Source organism: Mustela lutreola, chromosome 7, assembly GCF_030435805.1.
Source record: "Mustela lutreola isolate mMusLut2 chromosome 7, mMusLut2.pri, whole genome shotgun sequence".
Lineage (NCBI taxonomy): Eukaryota > Metazoa > Chordata > Mammalia > Carnivora > Mustelidae > Mustela > Mustela lutreola.
In genome coordinates, this window is record NC_081296.1 from 79,545,501 (window position 1) to 79,565,562 (window position 20,062).

A 20,062-nucleotide genomic window follows, 5' to 3' on the forward strand; every position below is an offset into this window, starting at 1 on the left:
GAGAGGGGAAATACTTTCACTTTGAAAAATATTTATACTATTAATAACTTGGGAGGTTCTCACTGATAAAACAGCATTTTGGGAGAGGTTTTGTTTTCACAATAACTATAATAAGTATGGTAGAATTGCACCAAACATTACCTGTGCACTCCTGGCAACAATGTGGCCAAATTTATTTGAATTTAGAGGACTCACGGATTCTCCCTTCTTATGCTTTTTGTTTTGTTTGTTTTGTTTCTTTTTTTTTTTCTTCCTATAACTTCTAATAATTAAGCATAGAGTTACATCACAAATGAATATGATTTTACTGCTGTTACATTTGGTATTCCAGTACACATCTGGAGAGGTTACAGAAGTCAGAAGCATATTTTGATATCATTTGTCTGAGCAATGTTTGCTGTTGTGAAGTTACCAGTTCTCATGGTTTGGTGGTAAGCAGGAAGGAAAGGAAGTCATGATTTCTCATTTTTCTCATGGAGGGAAGCCAAAGTTTCAGTGAGCCCATTTCACCTTAGAATCAGTTTGGAGGCAAGAGAAGAATCAAAAGATGAGTAAGTATTTGCAATCAGAGCCATGATTTGAAGTAAATTTGTTTCAGGTAAGCCTGTCAGATCTTATCACAGATTAATTTACTAAACTTGGAAATTTTAAGTAATAAATATCCTTCTCATTATTCCTTAGGTATTAAGCTTGAGGCTTGTTCTTTACCAGATATAATAATTTATTGTTAAATCATGAGGAAAGACACAAATAACAACATTTGGGACAGACCAAGTGGATGTCATAGCACACTCAAACTTGATCCAGCCAGAAATCACATTTCAGAGGCCACTGCTATATGCCATTAAGGGACCTCTGCCTCTACTATCAGAAATACAGCAGGGCCATTTCAACAAGAGGGAAATCTTGCCATCATGCTGTTCCCCAGACTGCCATGCCCACAGCACATGGTCTCCTTTGCTAGGTTACAAAAAATTGCCCACCAAGGCATCAGTTACCTGTAAGCACTCAAAGGTGCGATGGGACAGAAGGATGGATGTCTCAACTGAGTATAAACTCTCTTCCCTGCAGCACTCATATAAGTTACTTGGACCTTAGAATCAAAGAACTGCCATTGTTTTAAAGACCTTGTCTGTACTTTCATATCTAGTTATTCCCCTTTGGTACTTTTTTTTTTTTTTTAAGATTTCATTCATTTATTTAACAGAGAGAGATCACAAGTAGATGGAGAGGCAGGCAGAGAGAGAGAGAGGGAAGCAGGCTCCCTGCTGAGCAGAGAGCCCGATGCGGGACTCGATCCCAGGACCCTGAGATCATGACCTGAGACCCTTTGGTACTTTTTGATTAATTCATTCATTTAAACAATGAAACCAAATAGAAGAATGATGGCTACATTCCATATGGTCAGTAACAGGATATAAAACTTCAACCACTGTCTGGTGTTGACATGTCCTAAGTGTGTACAACCTATAGATGTCGCATCTGTAGGAGCATTGCATCACCGAGAGATCTAACATGCTTATCTTGACTTTATTTTAAAGGAAAAAAAAAAAACCCACAGAATTTAGTAGGTGAGACCAAACACTCTGGACCAATGAGAGAAAATGGGACATCAGGGACATTCTCGGACACATAATCTAGTAAGTACAATTCTACTCATGGAGGCAATAAGTTTGAATATACTGATCCTTTTCTGAGTCTAATAAGTGAAATTCAATGTCAGATTTCAAATGAATAATATTTTATTTGTTTTAATTTCATGAAAATAAACTGAATGGATTTGGAAAGTCAGAGGGCTGATTATTTTTGTCATTTGATTTTGAAGTAGCTTTATTTACTGTAAAAGTTAAGTATAACCTTAGGAGTCAATAAGGAAGAAGAAAAAGAGATGCACTCATTTCTTTGGATAGGATTGCCTTTCACTCTTTCACTGAGAAACCAAAGATCTGTGAGTGTTGGTATATTTTGATTTTTGTTGTTTTTTTTTTTTCCTAAAGATTTTATTTATTTATTTGACAGACAGAGATCACAAGTAGGCAGAGAGGCAGGCAGAGAGAGAGAGGGGGAAGAAGGCTCCCCGCCAAGCAGAGAGTCTGATGCGGGGCTCAATCCAAGGACTTTGAGATCATGGCCTGAGCCGAAGGCAGAGGCTTCAACCCACTGATCCACCCAGGTGCCCCATTGGTGTTTTTTTTTTTAAATCATTAGGTTCTGGGTAGACAAAAGTACGGATCAATTAAATTAACAACCAGTAAGTAGATTTACAAGGAAAGTCCACGAGCCACAATAAATTCTATTTCCAATGGGCCCCTAAAATTATTCCTCTGCAGATTATCAATGTTACATCAACTGGTTCAATCTTCATTTCCCCTCAGCTCAAAACTTCAATGCTAGTTGCTTTTTCCATGTCCCTTTTCAGGTACTGTCTAATTTAACTATCAGGGAAAGACCAGTAGACAAAGTAAGGGTTTGGAGTGAGCCAGACTCTTATCTGTGCATGGACCATGTGGTTGATGAATATAAGAAACCCTCTTTCCTATTTGGGGGAATAGCATCAGAACTCGGGAGCTCTGTGTATGTGCTGCCAGGAACTCAGAGACATACCTCTCAGCCTGAGCAAAGCTAAACACATCTGTACCAGGGAACACAGCCCACATGCTGCTCCCCAGCCTGCCAAGGGTATTCGTGGCCTCCATCCACTCTGGCATGGATGGCTCCAGACAAGAGTAAACATGTTAAGAATGAAAGAACTGCATGCTGGTGTATGGTACTTCAAGTGCCTTTGAGGAAGGAAGGAAGACTGGAGAAAAAGAAACATTACATATTATTATTTCAGTTTGGTTTGTCTTTGGGTCCTAAATTAGTCTAATTCTCTATCCCTCTCTCTCTCTCTCTCTCTCTTTTTATCTTCTAGAGAGAGGGGTATGGATCGGGGTAGAGGGAAAGAGAGTATCCCAAGTAGGCTCCACACTCAGCATGGAGCCTGACACAGGGCTCAATTTCTTGATCCTGAGATCATGACCTAAGCTGAAATCAAGAGTCAGAGGCTTAACAGAAGGAGCCACACAGGCACCCCAAATTTGTCTAATTCTTTTTTTTTTTTTAAGATTTTATTTGACAGAGAGATCACAAGTAGGCAGAGAGGCAGGGAGAGAGAGAGAGAGAGAGAGAGAAGCAGGCTCCCTGCTGAGCAGAGAGCCTGATGCAGGGCTCCATCCCAAGACCCTGAGATCATGACCTAGGCCAAAGGCCGAGGCTTAACTCACTGAGCCACCAGCGGCCGTCAAATTCATCTAATTCTTAACCATATTTTATTTACTACATCAGCTCTGTTGTCTGATTTTCCCTTCAGGATCCTGTATGGTCCAGAAAGTGACTCAAGTCCAGCCAGCCCCATCCATGTGAGGGGGCAGCCATCCAGTACCCTGAAGTGTCTGTGTGAAACAAAACAGAGCACATACTGTACTTTTGGGGACACGCATTTCCCTGTGGAGAGATCACTTTCCTTGTTCATCAGAAGAATTCTTTTGACCAGAACGCAGAGAATGGTTGCTATTCTATAAACTTCCGGACAGCAGCTAAATCCATCAGCTTCACCATTTCAACCTTACAGCTGGAAGACTCAGCAAAGCATTTCTGTGCTCTCCAGGAACAGAGTGTTTGAAGTGATAACAAAGCTGAACAAAAACCCCAGAGCTCAATGAGAGAGAGACCCCCTGCTACAGGAGCCAAGCCGAAATGCATACCTGAAGATCCCAGAAAAGAAATGTTAGTGAGTGTGGTAGCTTAGTCTGTGGTCTGAATCAGATTTAGTTCTAAGTTAAACCTTTTTCTATCTAATTTAGAAGCTCGTGTCCAGAGTAACTTTCTTCTAATACATTCTCAGTCTTGAATTTTTGACTTAAAGTCAATCATACAAAAAATGTGCAAAGTTGTCTGAAGTTCAATAAATTTGCCCCATAATGATTTAAAGTGGCAGTGTCACTTAAAGATGTTTACATCACAAATTTGGGTCCACTTATCTGGAATCATCATGAAAACCATCTCCTTAGACTTTTCCTTTTAGGCTTTATGTCAGTTAGGGTATAATCAGAGATGCAGAACCACCAATCACAATGAGTAGTGTAGAATCAGAGATCAGTTATAAGGAGGTGACCTCATGCAATTGTGATAGCTGGTGGGGAAGTCTATGCCGAAATGCATATGCAAAGCTGTTGTCTATGCACCTAATATTGAGCCTGAATTTACTGGATGTCAGTTAGAGTAACATTTGTGAAGGAAATGTGGATGTAAGCAAAGTCATGGACAAACTAAGACTTGTAAGAACATACTAGAACTTGTGAAGACAACTGTAACCCACAAAGACAAACTAAAACTTGCCTAACTCCTACCTCCTTCAATGGTGGTGGCTGACCTTCAGGACGGGTGGGTATGCTACCTGCATAATTGGTCCAAGACAAAGAGAAGCTGAACTTGGAGCTGTGGTGGGAAGTGAAGGAGGTAAGAGCCAACAGTAAGACGAGCCAGTGAATTGGCAGCAGCATGTGGGAGTTGCCACAGTGCCTGGAGCCCTACAGCAACCTGCAGAATGTGAAAAATATGGCTGCTGCGTCACAGCTACCTTCTGATCTTGCACAAATGTCTTTTGTGGCTAACCCAGAACAGTACAAGGAAGCAAACTCTGGGAGACATACCTCCCGCTTGTTAAGATGAGACAGTACAAAGCTACCACAGTACCCTTCTTGTGGACTTGGCATCCATATGTACCTCTTCTAACAACGCTTAACTTACAGTGAAGACAATAGCAACATCACGCCTTCTGCTATTATAATGCAACTATTCTTCACCCAACCAAAACCAAGATAGCCTTCTCCCACACTGAAGATACAAAGTTTATTTATTGAATTTTGGGCGGTGTTCTTTTCCTCTTCCATTTGAGTCACACTCTGCTAGTCATATCCTGTAGCTTAACTACTGAGATAAAATGAGATATAAGATTAATTTATGTTACCATATCTTACGCTACTATGTATAGGCAAATGGGAAAAAGAGGAGTAAAAAAGGTTAATATATAAATATATGCATATAAAAGGGAAAAAATAAATTCTCATAGGTGCTGCTGTTTGTTTCTGTAAATGGTCATTTGATCGTAGTTGGTATTCATGACCACCTTTTCCATCACCCGTTCCATAACCTTTTTGTGTATAGCAAGCACTTCCACTCACTGTTATACTTAGCTTTCTATAATACAAGTTCCTTATTCAGCAGCAATGTTATATAGAATTCCACAAAGTTGCATAAAAAATTCTGTAAGTAGGAGTGCCTTGGTGACTCAGTCAGTTAAGCATTTGACTCTTGATCTCAGGGTTATGAATTCAAGCCCTGCATTGGGCTCCATGCTGGGCATGGAGCTTACTTTAAAAAAAAAAAAAAAATCAGCAAGTCTACCACTGTGGCTTTGGCAGAAGCATTGCAGTCACTGAAGGCAAATCCATATTCAGAGTATCTATTAAGTGGGGGGAAAAAATCTTGTGATACTCTGAGAAACTTGATACATTGTGTTCTAGAAAACATCCTTAAGAATGATACCTGACTTATCATCAGAACCAATAGAAGATATCAAGATATCAAGATATCATTTTTAAAGTCCTTAAAGAAAACAAAACTTTTAAACTGGCTTCCTATGAATATGAAAGTATATTTTGATGTTTCTTTACTTTTAAATTGAAGTATAGATGTCATATAATATTATATTAATTTCAGGTGTACAACATGGTAATTTGACAATTACATACATTATTAAACCCGATGATGAATGTAGTCACCATCTTTCATCATATGAAGTTATTATAATATTATTGACTACATTCCCTATGCTGTACTTTCTATCTCTATGACCTGTTTATTTTATAATTGGAAGTTTGTACCTCTTAATCCTCTTTGCTTAGATTGTCTTTGTTAAAAATCACTTCTAAGAAGGTGAAAAGTCAATGCACACTGGTAAATTATATTTGCAATGTATATTTCTGGAAAAGAATTAAAATGCAGAATGTATAAAAATCTCATATGATTCAATAAGAATACACAACCAATAAAAATGACAAAAACGTGAAAAGTCACTTCAGAAATATGATATCCAATAGCTAACAAACCTACAAAAAAAAACCTCTTAATAGTATTACTTGCTAGGAAAATGAAAAAAAAAAAAACAAAAAAAAACCACTTGAGTATTTCATTTGCCCTGAGTATATGAATGTAGCTAGGTGGAAATAACCCGAATAGAATAGCAGGGAAAAAATGACTACCTCTCAGGAAACAGGCAAGTGAGTGAATTTCCTAGAAGCTTCTGTCACTGAACCCATGTAAAAAGAAAAAGCAGTAACAGGTCACAGACCTGGACATTGAATTAAAGGCAGGCTTTACTAGGAAAAAAGAAAATTGGTATTTATTAAACTTTTTATATGTTAGGCACTGCAGTATGCATTTTAAAAAAGATTTTATGTATTTACTTATTTACTTAAGAGAGAGAGCACAAGCAGGGGAGGGAGGCAGAGAGAGAGAAGAAGAAGCAGACTCTCTGCTAAGCAGGGAGCCCAGATGAAGAGCTCCATCCCAGAAGGCCAGGATCATGACCCGACCTAAAGGCAGACTCTAAACTGACTGGGCTACCCAGGCATCCCTGCAGTATGCATTTAGATTCACTATCTAATTTTCACATTACAAACCCTTTGAGATAGGTTATATTGTTCCCAGTTTTTAATTTTTGTTTTAAAAAAATTTTAAGGATAGTAGACATACGTGTTCCCATTTTTTATATTTAGGAAATAGACATAGCTTTCCTAACTTTAAGAGCTTCTCTAACTTTTATTGTCAGCCAGGGTGTAGCATCTTACAGGGCTCCTACAGAGTAAAGTTGGGAATATGGAGAAGAAACTGGCCCCAGAAAAGGGTAGCTGTGTTTCCCAGCAATGGTGACATTACTGGTTTCAACTGGAACTCAAAAGGAGCTGGAAAAGAAGATAACGAAACCAGCTACAAATTGCCCTATGATCAATAGCTGAAATCATCCACTAACCAGTTAACAGCGCTGAACGCTGTAGCAAATCTCTCATACAACAGTGTTCTGGGGATAATACAGGGCTACAGGAAAAGAAGAGATATTGTTCCTTAAACACTCAAAACATGTTTCCATATAAAGTTATGCGCTGCTTGCCTTTGCCCTCTCTGCCTGTAATACTCTCCCCTCCAGATATCTGCATGGAGTATCTCTGAACTTCCTTGACATCCTTATTCAGATGTCACCACTTTGTGAATCTTTTATCTCTCCATTTTTCTACCGGGAGAACCAGGTTCTAGTATACCTCCAGTAGCAAGAACAAAAGCAGGTCTTTGCTGAAACTCTGCCACCTGGTGTTTGCTAAAATACTCTGTGACACTGACCAGCTCTGCCCTCCAGGGATGACAGACAAGTTAAATTGTGGTGAAGACTAGTCCCACTGTGAGCCACAATGGCTGAATCAAAGTCAGTAAACTTCCCATTGCAGTAATCATGCAAGAGAAGAAGAGGAGGGCTGGCTGATTTTTAATCGTTTGCCTCGCCAGTTGTAAAAGTGATTGACTTTAAATGATAAGTACAATATGTGGGATGATTTGGGATGGAGAGTAATAGGCTATCATGGAAATAAAGCTTGGCATTGTTGCAGAGGTTGGGAGGTTTTTATTTGTTAAGTGAAATTGTGTTTACTGCTCTGTCCTTTATTGTAGTATGGAAATATCCTGAGAAGCAGGGGCAAGAGTCAGTGATGGAAAAAAATAATAATTGCATTGTAGGGAATCATGCTTGATTTACTCTGCTCATGTTATAACATGCCACCCAAACTCCCAATACGACATCATAATGCCCTGACATCCCATTAACGTTAAGAAACATGATGGACCAGGGATACTTACAGTAATACCTGAAATAGGCTATGGAAATTACAAAACACATCTCAGAAATACTGAGCTTTATCTTGTCAATAAACTCCACTGCAATTTTAGATTGTGTTCTCCCAACTCTTCAATATTTTATACATTACATGCATCTGGTTGAGTGCCTAAGGTAGGGAGGTTATTATACTAGGTGATTTGCATGTGTGTTCTCATTTAATTCTTATTGGAAGAGGTCAAGGTTGGCTGCATCATCCTTTCAGGAGGCAGTGTAGCTATGTGCTTGAGACCGTAAACCTGGGTTGGATTTCTAAATCTTCCATTCGTTAGTTAAGATCTTGGGCAAATTACTTAATAATTTTTATGCTTTAGTTTCCTCATCCCTACAGCATGGGTACTGGTGGGAAGTAAATGAGATGATGCATGCTAAACCTCAGCCCAGTGCCCAATAGAAAGACACTAGCTACTTACAGAAAAGAAACTTGAATATAAGAGAAGTTAAATACCTTGCCATGTAAGTGACAGAGTGGAGGCTTCCCTCCATATCCTATGTAGAGCAGATAACTTTTCCTCACCCCAAAAGTAATTTTCTATTTCAGTATAGTATTATATATTCTTTACAGTGCTCATCACTATTTAAAATTACATTATTTTTAAACCTGTTTAATTTTTTTTCTTTTCCCACTGTACCTTGGGCCTTTTCTGTCCTCTTCACCACCGCTTCTTCCCTGCCTGAATGATGTCTAGCCCAGAGGAGATACAATCAATATATATTTGTTGAATGATTATGCAAAACATGAAATTACAGATGACCCTTGAACAAGTTGAACACTGGGGACACGGAGCCCCGCACTATTGAAAATCCGTGCTTTTAAATTTTGACTCACCAAAAAACTGCTGAGAGCCTGCTGTTGACCAGAAGCCTTACTGATAACAGTCAATTAACATATATTTTGCTTGCTATATACATTATATAATGTATTATTACAAAACTAAGCTAGACAAAAGAAAATGCTATCAAGAAAATCATAAGGATGAAAAAATACATTTACTGTATTTATTGACACTGTAAGTTTACATTGTCCATTTACAAGATAAGTTGTCTGTCGGTATCTACATCGATATTGTCTTATAGGATACAAAACACCATAGATGCGATACATATTACTGACATTAGACGTCAAAAGTGAAATGATAATGTGAAAAAGAAATTCATATTTATTTACCGGTATAACAGCTCATGCATTGATAATGAAGAAGCAGCAATATGATTGCATTATGGAAATCTAGTGTAATTGATATGACTGTTTCCCAATCATAGTGTGTAGCCTTTGCGTATAGCCAGAGTGTGATGATTATGACTCATCATCACTAGGGTATAGCCTCGCCTCTACACTGATGAACGAATCATTATAAAATTTTTATGGCATACGGGACCACAGTCATATTTATAATATGGTATTGGAAACATGGTTACATTTTTTAAAAACCATTTACCTAATCCACAGTTTTTCCAATAAAGAGAGAGAGAGGAATACTTTACAGTAATGCAATTCTTTGAAAGCAAAGTGATAAAACGGTAAGAAAACTAGTGATTTACTAATTTTATATGAACTCTCACTTACCTATGCCTCTATAAGGATACGCTGTGAATGGTTCCATGTACAGTAAGTATTTGGGTGTGAAAGTTTTGATCAGTTTTGACTTTTATAATACATTGGTGTGTATTTTATAGTAGTAAATGGTAAAATAGACTAGTATCTTCATATATTTTGTACATTGACATATCTAACTTTTTCTTAATTTTCCCATATTTCTAGTCTATCCAGTTCATCTGCAAGTTTTCCAAATTATTGTAAATCCCCCACAATTTTCTAATATATTTATTGAAGATAAACCTCTATGTGGTCCTGCACAGTTCGAAGCTGTGTTGTTCAAGGGTCCACTTCATGTCTAGAGTCCTTGTGATTCCAGTACTAATGTAAAGGATCAAACTGGACTAATTCTCCATGTTTTTTATCTAGAATTGTCAAGATTTCTACCCTGAAAGTCGTTTAAGACACGATTTAATCTATGCAAGGTATCTAGTGGTCAGTTGGCGTGGCTTCTACTTCAGGCAAAATAGGCAGTGATAGCTTGCAGATTTGGCCTTACTGGGTATGGGAATACTCCTCCTCTTCCAGGTATCCCTTTCTTGTTAAGGATATTGTCCCTCCAACGTGTGAGTGAATTTAGCAGTGGACCAGTATTTTCATCAGATACAAACTTCACAGCAAGTTGTCTTTCTGAGTAGTGAAGCCAGGTGCTCCCTCTAACTGAGGCATCTGAATGCCAGGATCCAAAGAAAAAAGGAGCTTGACTTGGAATGGCCTTTGTTTATCGCACAGCCCACCCCTAGCTCTAGCCCTTACACTTCTGAATCAGGAGACATTTCCAGGATTCTCTTTTCTTAGAGAGGAAAACTCTAAGTTAACCATCGAGATGCCTTTCCAGCCTATTCCATTTTTCAGAATACGGTTTGAGTATGTGGAAGGCACTCTCTTCTAGTATTAGCCACTAATAAAATACTGTTTCCTTTGCTTATTATAGTTGTTCATAGAAAAGGTTTGAAGTCAACTTATAGCACTAATTTCCCAGAGGTAGGTGTATATTCTGAATAATCTTAATTAATGCTATCTTACACTATTAAATTTTTCCTGGACATATCTTGTTTCTCCAACACATTTTCACAGACAGCAGAGAATGTTGCTTTTGTAATTTTCAGAGCTTGGAGGGAAATTCTAGACACGAAAATCACTGTTTAGGCAAATATGTGTCTGTTAAATCAAACTAAAATTATACCTGGACTATGACACAGGCAAGACAGACCATAATTACTATTTACTTTTTAAAACAGCTTTATTGAAGAACAGCTTATGTTTCATAAAACATCCATTTTGAATTTATAGTTCAATGGCTTTTAGTAAACTAACTGACTTATAAAACCGTTACAATCGTCCCTTTTTAAACATTTTATCACCCTCAAAAGATCCTTCATTCCAATTACATTAAATCCTTGTTTCCATTCCTAGTCAACTACTGAATCTACTTTATCTCTCTCTAGGTTCCTCTTCTGAATAGTTAATATAAATGGAAGGATTGACTAGGTTCACTCTTGTATCTGGCTTCTTTCCCTTAACATATTTTTTAGATTCATCTATGTTGAAGCATATAGTAGTATTCAACTCCTTTTTATTGTTGAATAGTATTCTGTTGATGAATATGCCACATTTCATTTATCCATTTTCCAGCTGATGGATATTGGGGTTTTCCCTCATTTTTGGCTACAAGGAAAAATAATTGCAATATAGATGCCCGTTATTCTTAGAACATATATTCTCTAACATTTAAAACATTTATAGGGCATCAAAAATGTAGGTGGCATGACAGATTCCAAAATTAGACTCCAGAGAGAGATAGATTTATGTTCTCATTCTTATTATGCCACTTACCAGATGTTTGACCTTGAGTTAATTAGTTAAACTCTTTGAACTTTAGTTTCCTTGTTTGTACACTGGGAATAATAATACTCTTGTGTGACTTTTGTATTAGTTTAGCACCTAGTATGGATAAACATTCACAATTTGGGGTGATTTGCAAGTTCTAATTTTTTTTTTAATTCATAGAAAGATTTCTAACCAAAATGCTTCTCCTAACCCCTAGATTGCTATGCACCTGCCACTCTCTCTGCAGCTGAGTAATGGCAGTCTGTGATGAAACAGATGAAACGCCGACTTCTGAAGGGCTGTCAACTCTCTTTTTGTTACGAACCCATGGGTATTTCTTCAACACTTTTAAAGCTAGCTGGACTCAAGACAACAGTTTGAACCCCAGGAAACTGAATCTAGGGCAGAGTTGGTTGGTGTGTTTCCAAGACATTTATATGAACTTGTCTCTGATTGGCTGGGCAACCAGATGCAGAATTCTGTTTTCTGAAGCAGAATATTCCACAGACCTGGGCTGCAGGCCGTTTCCTCTGCTGAGATCCTTGCACAGGAGAAATGGAGAAGAGTCCTTTGGCAGCCTCGCTGCTAATCCTGTGGCTTCACATTGGCGGTAAGTCCTTGGAATTTGGAAGACCTTTTGAACGTGGATGATGACAGAGAAGGGGGGGGGGGGAGATGCAGTCAGGCACCCCTAGGTTTTACTTGGGAAAGTGTGAAGAAGATGGAAACTGTAGAGAGACCAATTTCTATGCCTGACTCTGTCTTTCTCAACAGGAGTGGGCAGCGTATCGAACGTGGAGCAGAATCCTCCATGGCTTCATGTTCAGGAAGGAGAGAACACCAATTTCACCTGCCGTTTTCCTTCCAGCAATTTCTACTCTTTACACTGGTACAGATGGGAACCTGCAAAACCCCCCATGTTCCTAATTTCAGTTACTTTAAATGGGGATGAAAAGAGGACAGGACGAGTAAGAACCACTCTTAATACACAGGAGGGTTATAGTTCCTTTTACATCAGAGGATGCCAGCCTGAAGATGCAGCCACGTACTTCTGTGCCATGACACAGTGCTTTTCAAACAGCTGCAGCCCATACCAAAACCTGCAGCTGATGCTGCTCTGGCACCAGCATGTGTGGGGCACCGGAGTGGTACAGCTGGTGAAGCTTTGACTCTTGGTTTCAGCTCAGGTCCTGATCTCATGGTTATGAGATCCAGCCCCAGGTCCCTGGTGCTCAGAGAGGAGTCTGCTCGAGATTTTCTCTTCCTCTCCCTCTTATTCTCCCACTCATGCTCTTCCTCTCTCTTAAAAAATAAGTCTTAAAAAGAAGAGCCATGTGTGGGTAGAAAAGGCAAATTCATTGAATTATAGTGTTTTCAATAATAGGGGAGAGTGAAGACATAGATAAACAAGTCTTCTAGTCATTGTAGCTCCCTCAACTAACTGGACTGTTATTGAGCACAACGAACCTCAACACCCAGCAATATATCAGCCACATCACTGAGTTAGATCCCTTGCCTCCTCTTGGCACAACCAATTCCAAATGAACTAGATGGTTACTCCGCCCTATCTAAAATAATCTGGTTAAACTAGGGTAATATTTACTCCTCATTGTTGCTCCTCATTCTGTCATATCTCTTCACATGTGTGAATGGAGCATGTAATATGCACTCTTCTCACTGCTGGCATGGAGATCTGAATGTTTCATACCAGAACAGGCAATACTGTCTCTGTTAACTCACTGAGGGTTTCAGTTTTGGTTCAGTTCAAACTTTCCCCTACATGATGTTCCCCTACATGAATATCTGGATTTCATTCCTTCTTATATGTGGCTATTTGCATTTTCGGCCATTTGCATTTATTTATTTATTTATTTATTTATTTATTTATTTATCGTAGCCTCCATGGTCCATGTGTAGCCCAACATGGGGGCTTGAACTCAGGACCCTGAGATCAAGACCTGAGCTGAGATCAAAAGTTGGCCAACTGAGCCACCCAGTCATCCCTGGCCATTTGTATTTTTTTAAAAATCACTTGTGAAATCTGAAAGGAGAACTGATAAGGGACGTTTACTAGGACACTTGGTCTGTCCTCCAGCTTATACTGTGATTGTGGTAAGTACCTGAATGCTGTGATGATCTAAGTTTCTTCATTTGTAATTTCCAGGCATAGGAGGTGAATGGAGTATCTGGAGACATACATATGGAAAGATTGTTTTTCCAAAAATCATTCACAGAGTAGTAATAAATTTATTTGACCATATGACTAGGAATGGTTGAATCTGTTATGTCATTGGCATGTGTGTAGAATAGGAAATGTGCAATACAACACTGAGTGAGGAGAACCTACAGTCCACTGCACACTAGTGTTGGTGGAATAAAACAACACAGAAGAAGACCAGTCGCTGTTCCGCTATGGGTCAGCTTCCCAAACAAGATCTCCATCATTATTGGCATAAAGATCAATGGTAGGGATTTAGAATATTTTTAGTAATGATCCTGTGGCTTTAGCTAACTGAATTGGTAGAAACAAAAGACAAAGGAAGACGTCAAGGACAGAGTTTGGTTCATTTGTGCATTGTTGCAATACAAGACTTCACAGGCTTTTCTATGTAATAGGCCATAGAGAAGTAGATTATGTTTACACAGTGCTTCCAAAAAGAATGCCACTTGGAACTGGTCCATGACTCCAACTTACCTGGGCCCCTTGCTTATCTTTGGATGTGAGGCAAGAAAGCTCTCTACACACATGTGATCAATTCCTGGATACAGTGGCACATAATTTGGAAAATCTACTGTTAAAAGTATGAGGGGAAATGTAAAATCTGGAATGCAGAGTCCTTACAAAAAAAATCCATGTCTTTACAAAAGTCGTGTGTAACCAAGGAAATATGAATAAAAATTCTCAGTCTCTGTTCTAAAGTTGATCTGAAATTGAAAATAAATCTGTTAAACTTTGATTATTCACAGAAATACAGGCATGTTCTTGTAAATAGTCCCCACAGTTTTGGGGGGTTTTTTTGTTTGTTTTTTAGAGTTTAGTAAATGGAATGAGAAGAACAAGTGAAGTATAAAAATGACATTGAACAAGAAAACCTTCCATCTCCCTGTTTTTTTAGGGCCCCAACTTGAACAATTTGCCACCTGTTCCTGGGGCTGTGGAGATCCAGAGCTCACATTATACCCGAACATTGTCACCATGTCTTCTATGCCAGAGCAGGAGCCCAAGGACCATATTCGAAAAGAAGTTTGGTGAAATAGGCAGCTGTTCCACGTTGAGCTATTAGAGACCATCAAGAATCAGATAGTGGAAAAACATTTTAATTCTTGCCAATTTCCCCCAAGTCTTCAACAAGAATCTGCAAAGGACTTCAGTGCCACCCGTAGTTTGCGGCATAACAAACCGCCCCCAAAACTCAATGGTTTTAAACAGCTACCATATTACTATCTCATAATACTTCTGCTCCATGTGACATCTGAGGATTGACTGGACTGAAACACCCCCAAATTGCTCAGTGACATATCTGGAGCCTTAGAGAATGTCCGGAAGGCCGGGCTCAGCTGTGACTCAATTAAAATGAATCACAAAGCTTGCCCAGATTCACTGTGGAGGGGGGACATGGAATTCAGGAAGCACGGACATTGGGGGCATCTTGCCAAAAAGCTAAAGTAATAAACACATTCCTTATGACAGATAGGTACCAGAGTGCTAATGAAGCACAACACATATCCAATAATTTTCAAGGTCATATCAGTTTGATCTCTCAAGCAGCACTCATAGCCATTTCCTTATCTTTATGCTCCTGCTACTGTCCTAATTCAGGCATTCAGCATCTCTCACTTGGATGATTGCTATGGCCTCTTAATCATGTGCTGCCTCTAGTCTCAACTCTTTGAATCTCACCACACAGCCTCTAGAATTATTAAAAAAAATATATATTTGATCAGATCACTTCTTGTTAATCTTTGGGTAATGAAGAACTATTCAATCTTATATTAAAATATATGAAGCCATTTATCGTTTTCCCGTTATCTTCCTTTTTTAACTTATTAAAAAAAATTTTTTTTACTTATTTGGGAGAGTGAGAAAGGGAAAGAGTGATAAAGGGAGAGAGTGAGAGAGAGCACAAACAGAGGGGAGGAAGATTTGCTCGATCCCAGGACTCTGGGATCATGACCTTAGCCGAAAGCAGTCATTTCACTGACTGAGCCACCCAGAGATTCCTTCTAGTTCTTTTCTAATTTCACATTCCATGCTCTCTCACTATGTACTCCGGATGCATATTAACTATTTAAAAAGTCTAACCATTTACGCACACACTGAACTCTTTCTTAAATCTGTGTCTTTGCATTTGCTGCCCCTTTTGCCCAGATTATACCTTCCCTATTGTCAAATGCACACAAATCTATGCGTCCAATGTGTCCCAGTTCAGACAGCATTCTTGATTTCTTTCTTTTATTTTTTTACTTTTTAAAAAAGATTTTATTTATTTATTTGACAGAAAGACAGTGAGAGAGGGAACACAAGCAGGGGAGGTGAAAGAGGGAGAGCAGGCTTCCCACCGAGCAGGGAGAATGATGTGGGATTAGATCCCAGGACCTTGACCTAAACCCAAAGGCAGACCCTTAAAGACTGAGCCACCAATGCATCCCTGGCATCATTGATTTCTTATCTGAAGGATATCCTTTCATAAGATAACGCATAACATTTTAGTAAAAATAAATATTCTTGAATCTATCCTCCCTTCTGATAGCTTTAACAAGAATATTTGTTACTTTGAGCTATCTTATATTTATATTCAGTGCAAGCATTTCCTACCAGGAGTGTAGAGATTCCTTCTACTCCTTCTGCCAATGCACTTAGCAAATTTCTACTTCAGGCTGATGAACCCAGAGAGAGGTTACACCAGAGACTACAGTTTGTGTTAGGGAAGAACGCCAGAATTCCCTGTGCCAGGTTACACTTCTGTAACATTCTGTGACAGAACGATGAATACACTTGCAGGTACCCCTTCCCCACTTTCTGCTCTTGGGGGCGGAAAGGAGTCTACCACCACAGCACTGATAGCTTTGTCTTCATTTTGGGACCCATGTCCAACACTCCTGTTGGGAAGAAAAAGTATTCCATAGCGTGCATGTCCAAAGGTTTATCTTAATCCATAGGATTTTCATTTTCTGGCACATCCAGAGACTGCCTCTTGTTCTGTTTCTGTATTACGCGTCGATTCAAATTCAGATCCACCTTTGATTCTAAATGAAGTGTTGAGATTTCTACTATTAAAACATTTACATGGCAATACTTCAAAGACATGAAAACTCCTATAGTGGGCTAACCGCTGGGCCCCCAAAAGATAAGCCCACATCTTAATCCATGGACACTGTGAATATAACCTGATCTGACAAAGAGCCTTGCAAATGTAATTAGGTTAAGAATAGCAATATAAGATCATCCTGGATTATCCCTGTGGTCATAAATCATAAATGGCAAGTGTCCTTTTAAGAGACACACAGATGAGAAGGCCTTGTGACGCATTCTTGCTGGAGGTAAGAGTTTGAGTGATGCAGCCCCAAGCCAAGGAGTGCCGGGGACACCAGAAGCCGGAGGAGGCAGGGAAGGATTCTCCCCTAATGCATTCAGAGGGAGTACTGCCCTGCTGACGTCTTGATTTCATGCTTCTGGCATCCATCACTGCTAGTAAATAAGATTTTGTTCTTTTGAGCCACCACATTTGTGGTAGTTTGTTATGGTAGACATAGGAAAAGAATAGTTTCTCCCCCAAAGTAACATTTCTTAGAACATGAGGAAGTGGGGTGCAGAGGAAAAAACAGACTCCCCACTGAGCAGGAAGCCCTACCTGGGCCTCTGTCCCAGGACCCCAGGATCACAACCTGAGCTGAATCCAGATGCTTAACTGACTGAGCCAATCAGGCACTCCTCCAAACTAACATTTCTAAATAGCTACAACCAACCCTTGATTGTTTACCTTCATAGAAGGATACTTTAGATTGGTCTTTGGAAAATTTTGAGTTCAAACTTTCACATATTGTATATGAAAGCAACACATTAATTTATCATTTAACAAATATTTCAGTATCTACTCTTTGCCAGGTGTTAGAATAGTTTCTGCGAACATTGAGATGAATAAAGACAAATATTGACTGAGTGACTATCACATGTCAGGACTTTACTCGTGACTCATCAGTGAACCAAACAGACAAAATTCCTTGTATTCATAGACCCCACGTTCTGGAGTAGCATGGTCCAACAGAACTTCCCGACATGGTGGAAACGTTCTATACCTGTGCTACTATACCCACTAGCCACTAGCCCTATGTGACTACCGAGGATTTGAAATGTGGCTCATACAGCTGAGAAACTACATTTTAAATTTTATTTAATTTTAGTTACTCTAAGTAGTCTCGTGTGGCTAGTAGCTACCACATAGGACAGCACAGTTGTTGAGGATGATACAGTACATACCCTCAAGATATACGAGGCAGCTCAGATAATGAACAGATCATTATAAAACAGGACAGTTAAGTGTTATGGTAAGTGAGAGTGAAAATCTATGGAAACATATGGAGTTATTCTACCCAAGTGTTATGTTTTATGGAAGCCTTCATAGAGAAATTCATGTCTGCTATTTCAGACATTTTTTTTCCAAATTATATTTATTTGTTTTAAAATCCCTAATATGTGGGAAAGTAACATAGTGGGGCAGTAGAGATGACCTCTAAATTGGGTAATTAACAACCAGGGTAATCTGTATGACGACAGAGAATTCGGTACTTTTTATCTTCTCCTTAGAGATCATGAGTGACCTAACAAAAAAAAGTGAGTCTTTTCCCCATTTATTAAAATATTTGTGGTCTCGTATGTTCCGTTAACACACGCATAGACCCATGCTACATAATTCTGGATGAAACTGGAAATGACAAATGGAATTTTTTTTTTCCTTTTCACACCCCAGTTGTAAATCACAGAATCCATTTTTAAAAGACAAAGTATTCCTCCCTAAACAATATTAATATCATTAAACTCTTGTTTCCCCAAGTCTTGACAAATATATACACCATTGAAATTAGAAACTGTGTAAGAAATCAGCTATAAAATCAGCAATTCTCGAGTCCGGCCACAGGGAGGCAGCATCTGTAAGCATAGACCCTCCCCCAAAAGTGGCTGAGGAAAACGGTCCGATTGGCTGTCTTAAAATTACAGTCACTTCTTTCCCCTACCCTCCAAAAGGTAGCGGTAGACTACGTTTCTTTGGGTCTGGAAGACGCTTGTGCAGGGGAAACATATTTAGGGGCACCCAGATTAGTTCACTCTTTCTGAAGAGGGAGGAGAGAGATGTTACTTACAGTACCAGTGCTGATCTTATGGATGCGAATATCACGTGAGTTTGAGATTTCCCTCATTGTTTCCCGAGAATCCAATACAGTGGATTATTATCAGCAGGCACCTGCAGGAATGAGGTTTTCTGATTGAGAGCAAAACAAAGGAAGGGGGAAACTAAAAAAAAAAGAGAGGGACTTGGGGAGGGAGACTTGGAAAGGAGAATATTAGGCAAGAGTGAGAGGCCATTGTAGCTCAGAGAACGGGGATCCAATGCGATTTTCTCTGATGTCTCCCCCCCACCTTTTTAAAACAGAAATAAATGGACAAGAGATAAAGCAAAATCCTCAATTTTTGCTTCTACAAGAAGGAAAGGACTTCACCATTTCCTGCAATGCCTCAAGCATTTTAACCAGCTTCCAGTGGTACAAACAGAGGCCTGGGGGTGGTCCTGTTCTCCTGATCTCGTTACTTAAGGGCGGAGAAGTAAAGCAGAAAAGACTGACAGCTCGGTTTGGAGAGTCTAGAAAGGACAGTTTTCTGCACATGGAGGCCTCCCAGACTGCAGATGCAGGAACCTATTTCTGCGCAGGGACACAGTGCTCTCAGAGCACCTGCAACTGGTCCCCAAACCTTGATGTAGAGATCCAGGAACAACCCTTCTTATCTGTCCTTAGGAAGAAGTCATAGAAAGCTGAAGTCATGGGGTGTCTGGTGGCTCAGTCAGTTACGTGTCTGCCTTCAACTCAGGTCATGATCCCAGGGTCCTGGAATGGAGTCCCACATCTGGCTCCCTGTTTCATGGGGATCCTGCTTCTCTCTCTGCCCTCCCTCCTGTTCTGCTCTCGTTTGTTGTCTCTCCCTCTTAAATGAATAACTAAAATCTTTTTTAAAACGCTGAAGTCAAAATGTGAAAAACTAAATGTTAAATAATAATTATAAAAAATCTCTAGACTCAAATAGCTTAATTGGAGAATTCTATTAAAAATTTGAAGAGTTAGCATAAATTTTACAGTTTCTTCCAGAAAATAGAAAGAAAGTAATTCCTAACTCGTTTTAAGAAGCTGGTATTTCCCCGATACCAAAATCAGGCGAAGACCATACAGAAAAGAAAACTGCAGAGAAATTTCCCTTGTGAATATAGGCACAAAATTTCTTCACAAAATATTAGCAAGTAGAATTCATCAATTTATGAAAATAATAATATCAAATGCAAATGGATTTTTTTTTTCAGAGTCTCAAGTCTGCTTCAGTGCTTGGAAATTAATTGATGGAATCCACCACATTAACAGACTAAAAAAGAAAAATCATGTTA

The 20,062-nt window shown here is 39.1% G+C and overlaps 3 gene segments (V, D, J or C); all 3 read left to right on the forward strand.

The window, feature by feature from the left end:
• The window catches only part of LOC131836321 (T-cell receptor alpha chain constant-like), a 384,129-nt gene that overhangs the window by 4,395 nt on the left and 359,672 nt on the right, over window positions 1-20,062 (forward strand).
• Window positions 11,648-12,618, forward strand: LOC131836325 (T cell receptor alpha variable 24-like). The segment is given in 2 exon segments: window positions 11,648-12,024; window positions 12,189-12,618. Coding segments are annotated over 2 exon segments (450 nt in total).
• Window positions 18,763-19,559, forward strand: LOC131836337 (T cell receptor alpha variable 25-like). The segment is given in 2 exon segments: window positions 18,763-18,808; window positions 19,064-19,559. Coding segments are annotated over 2 exon segments (420 nt in total).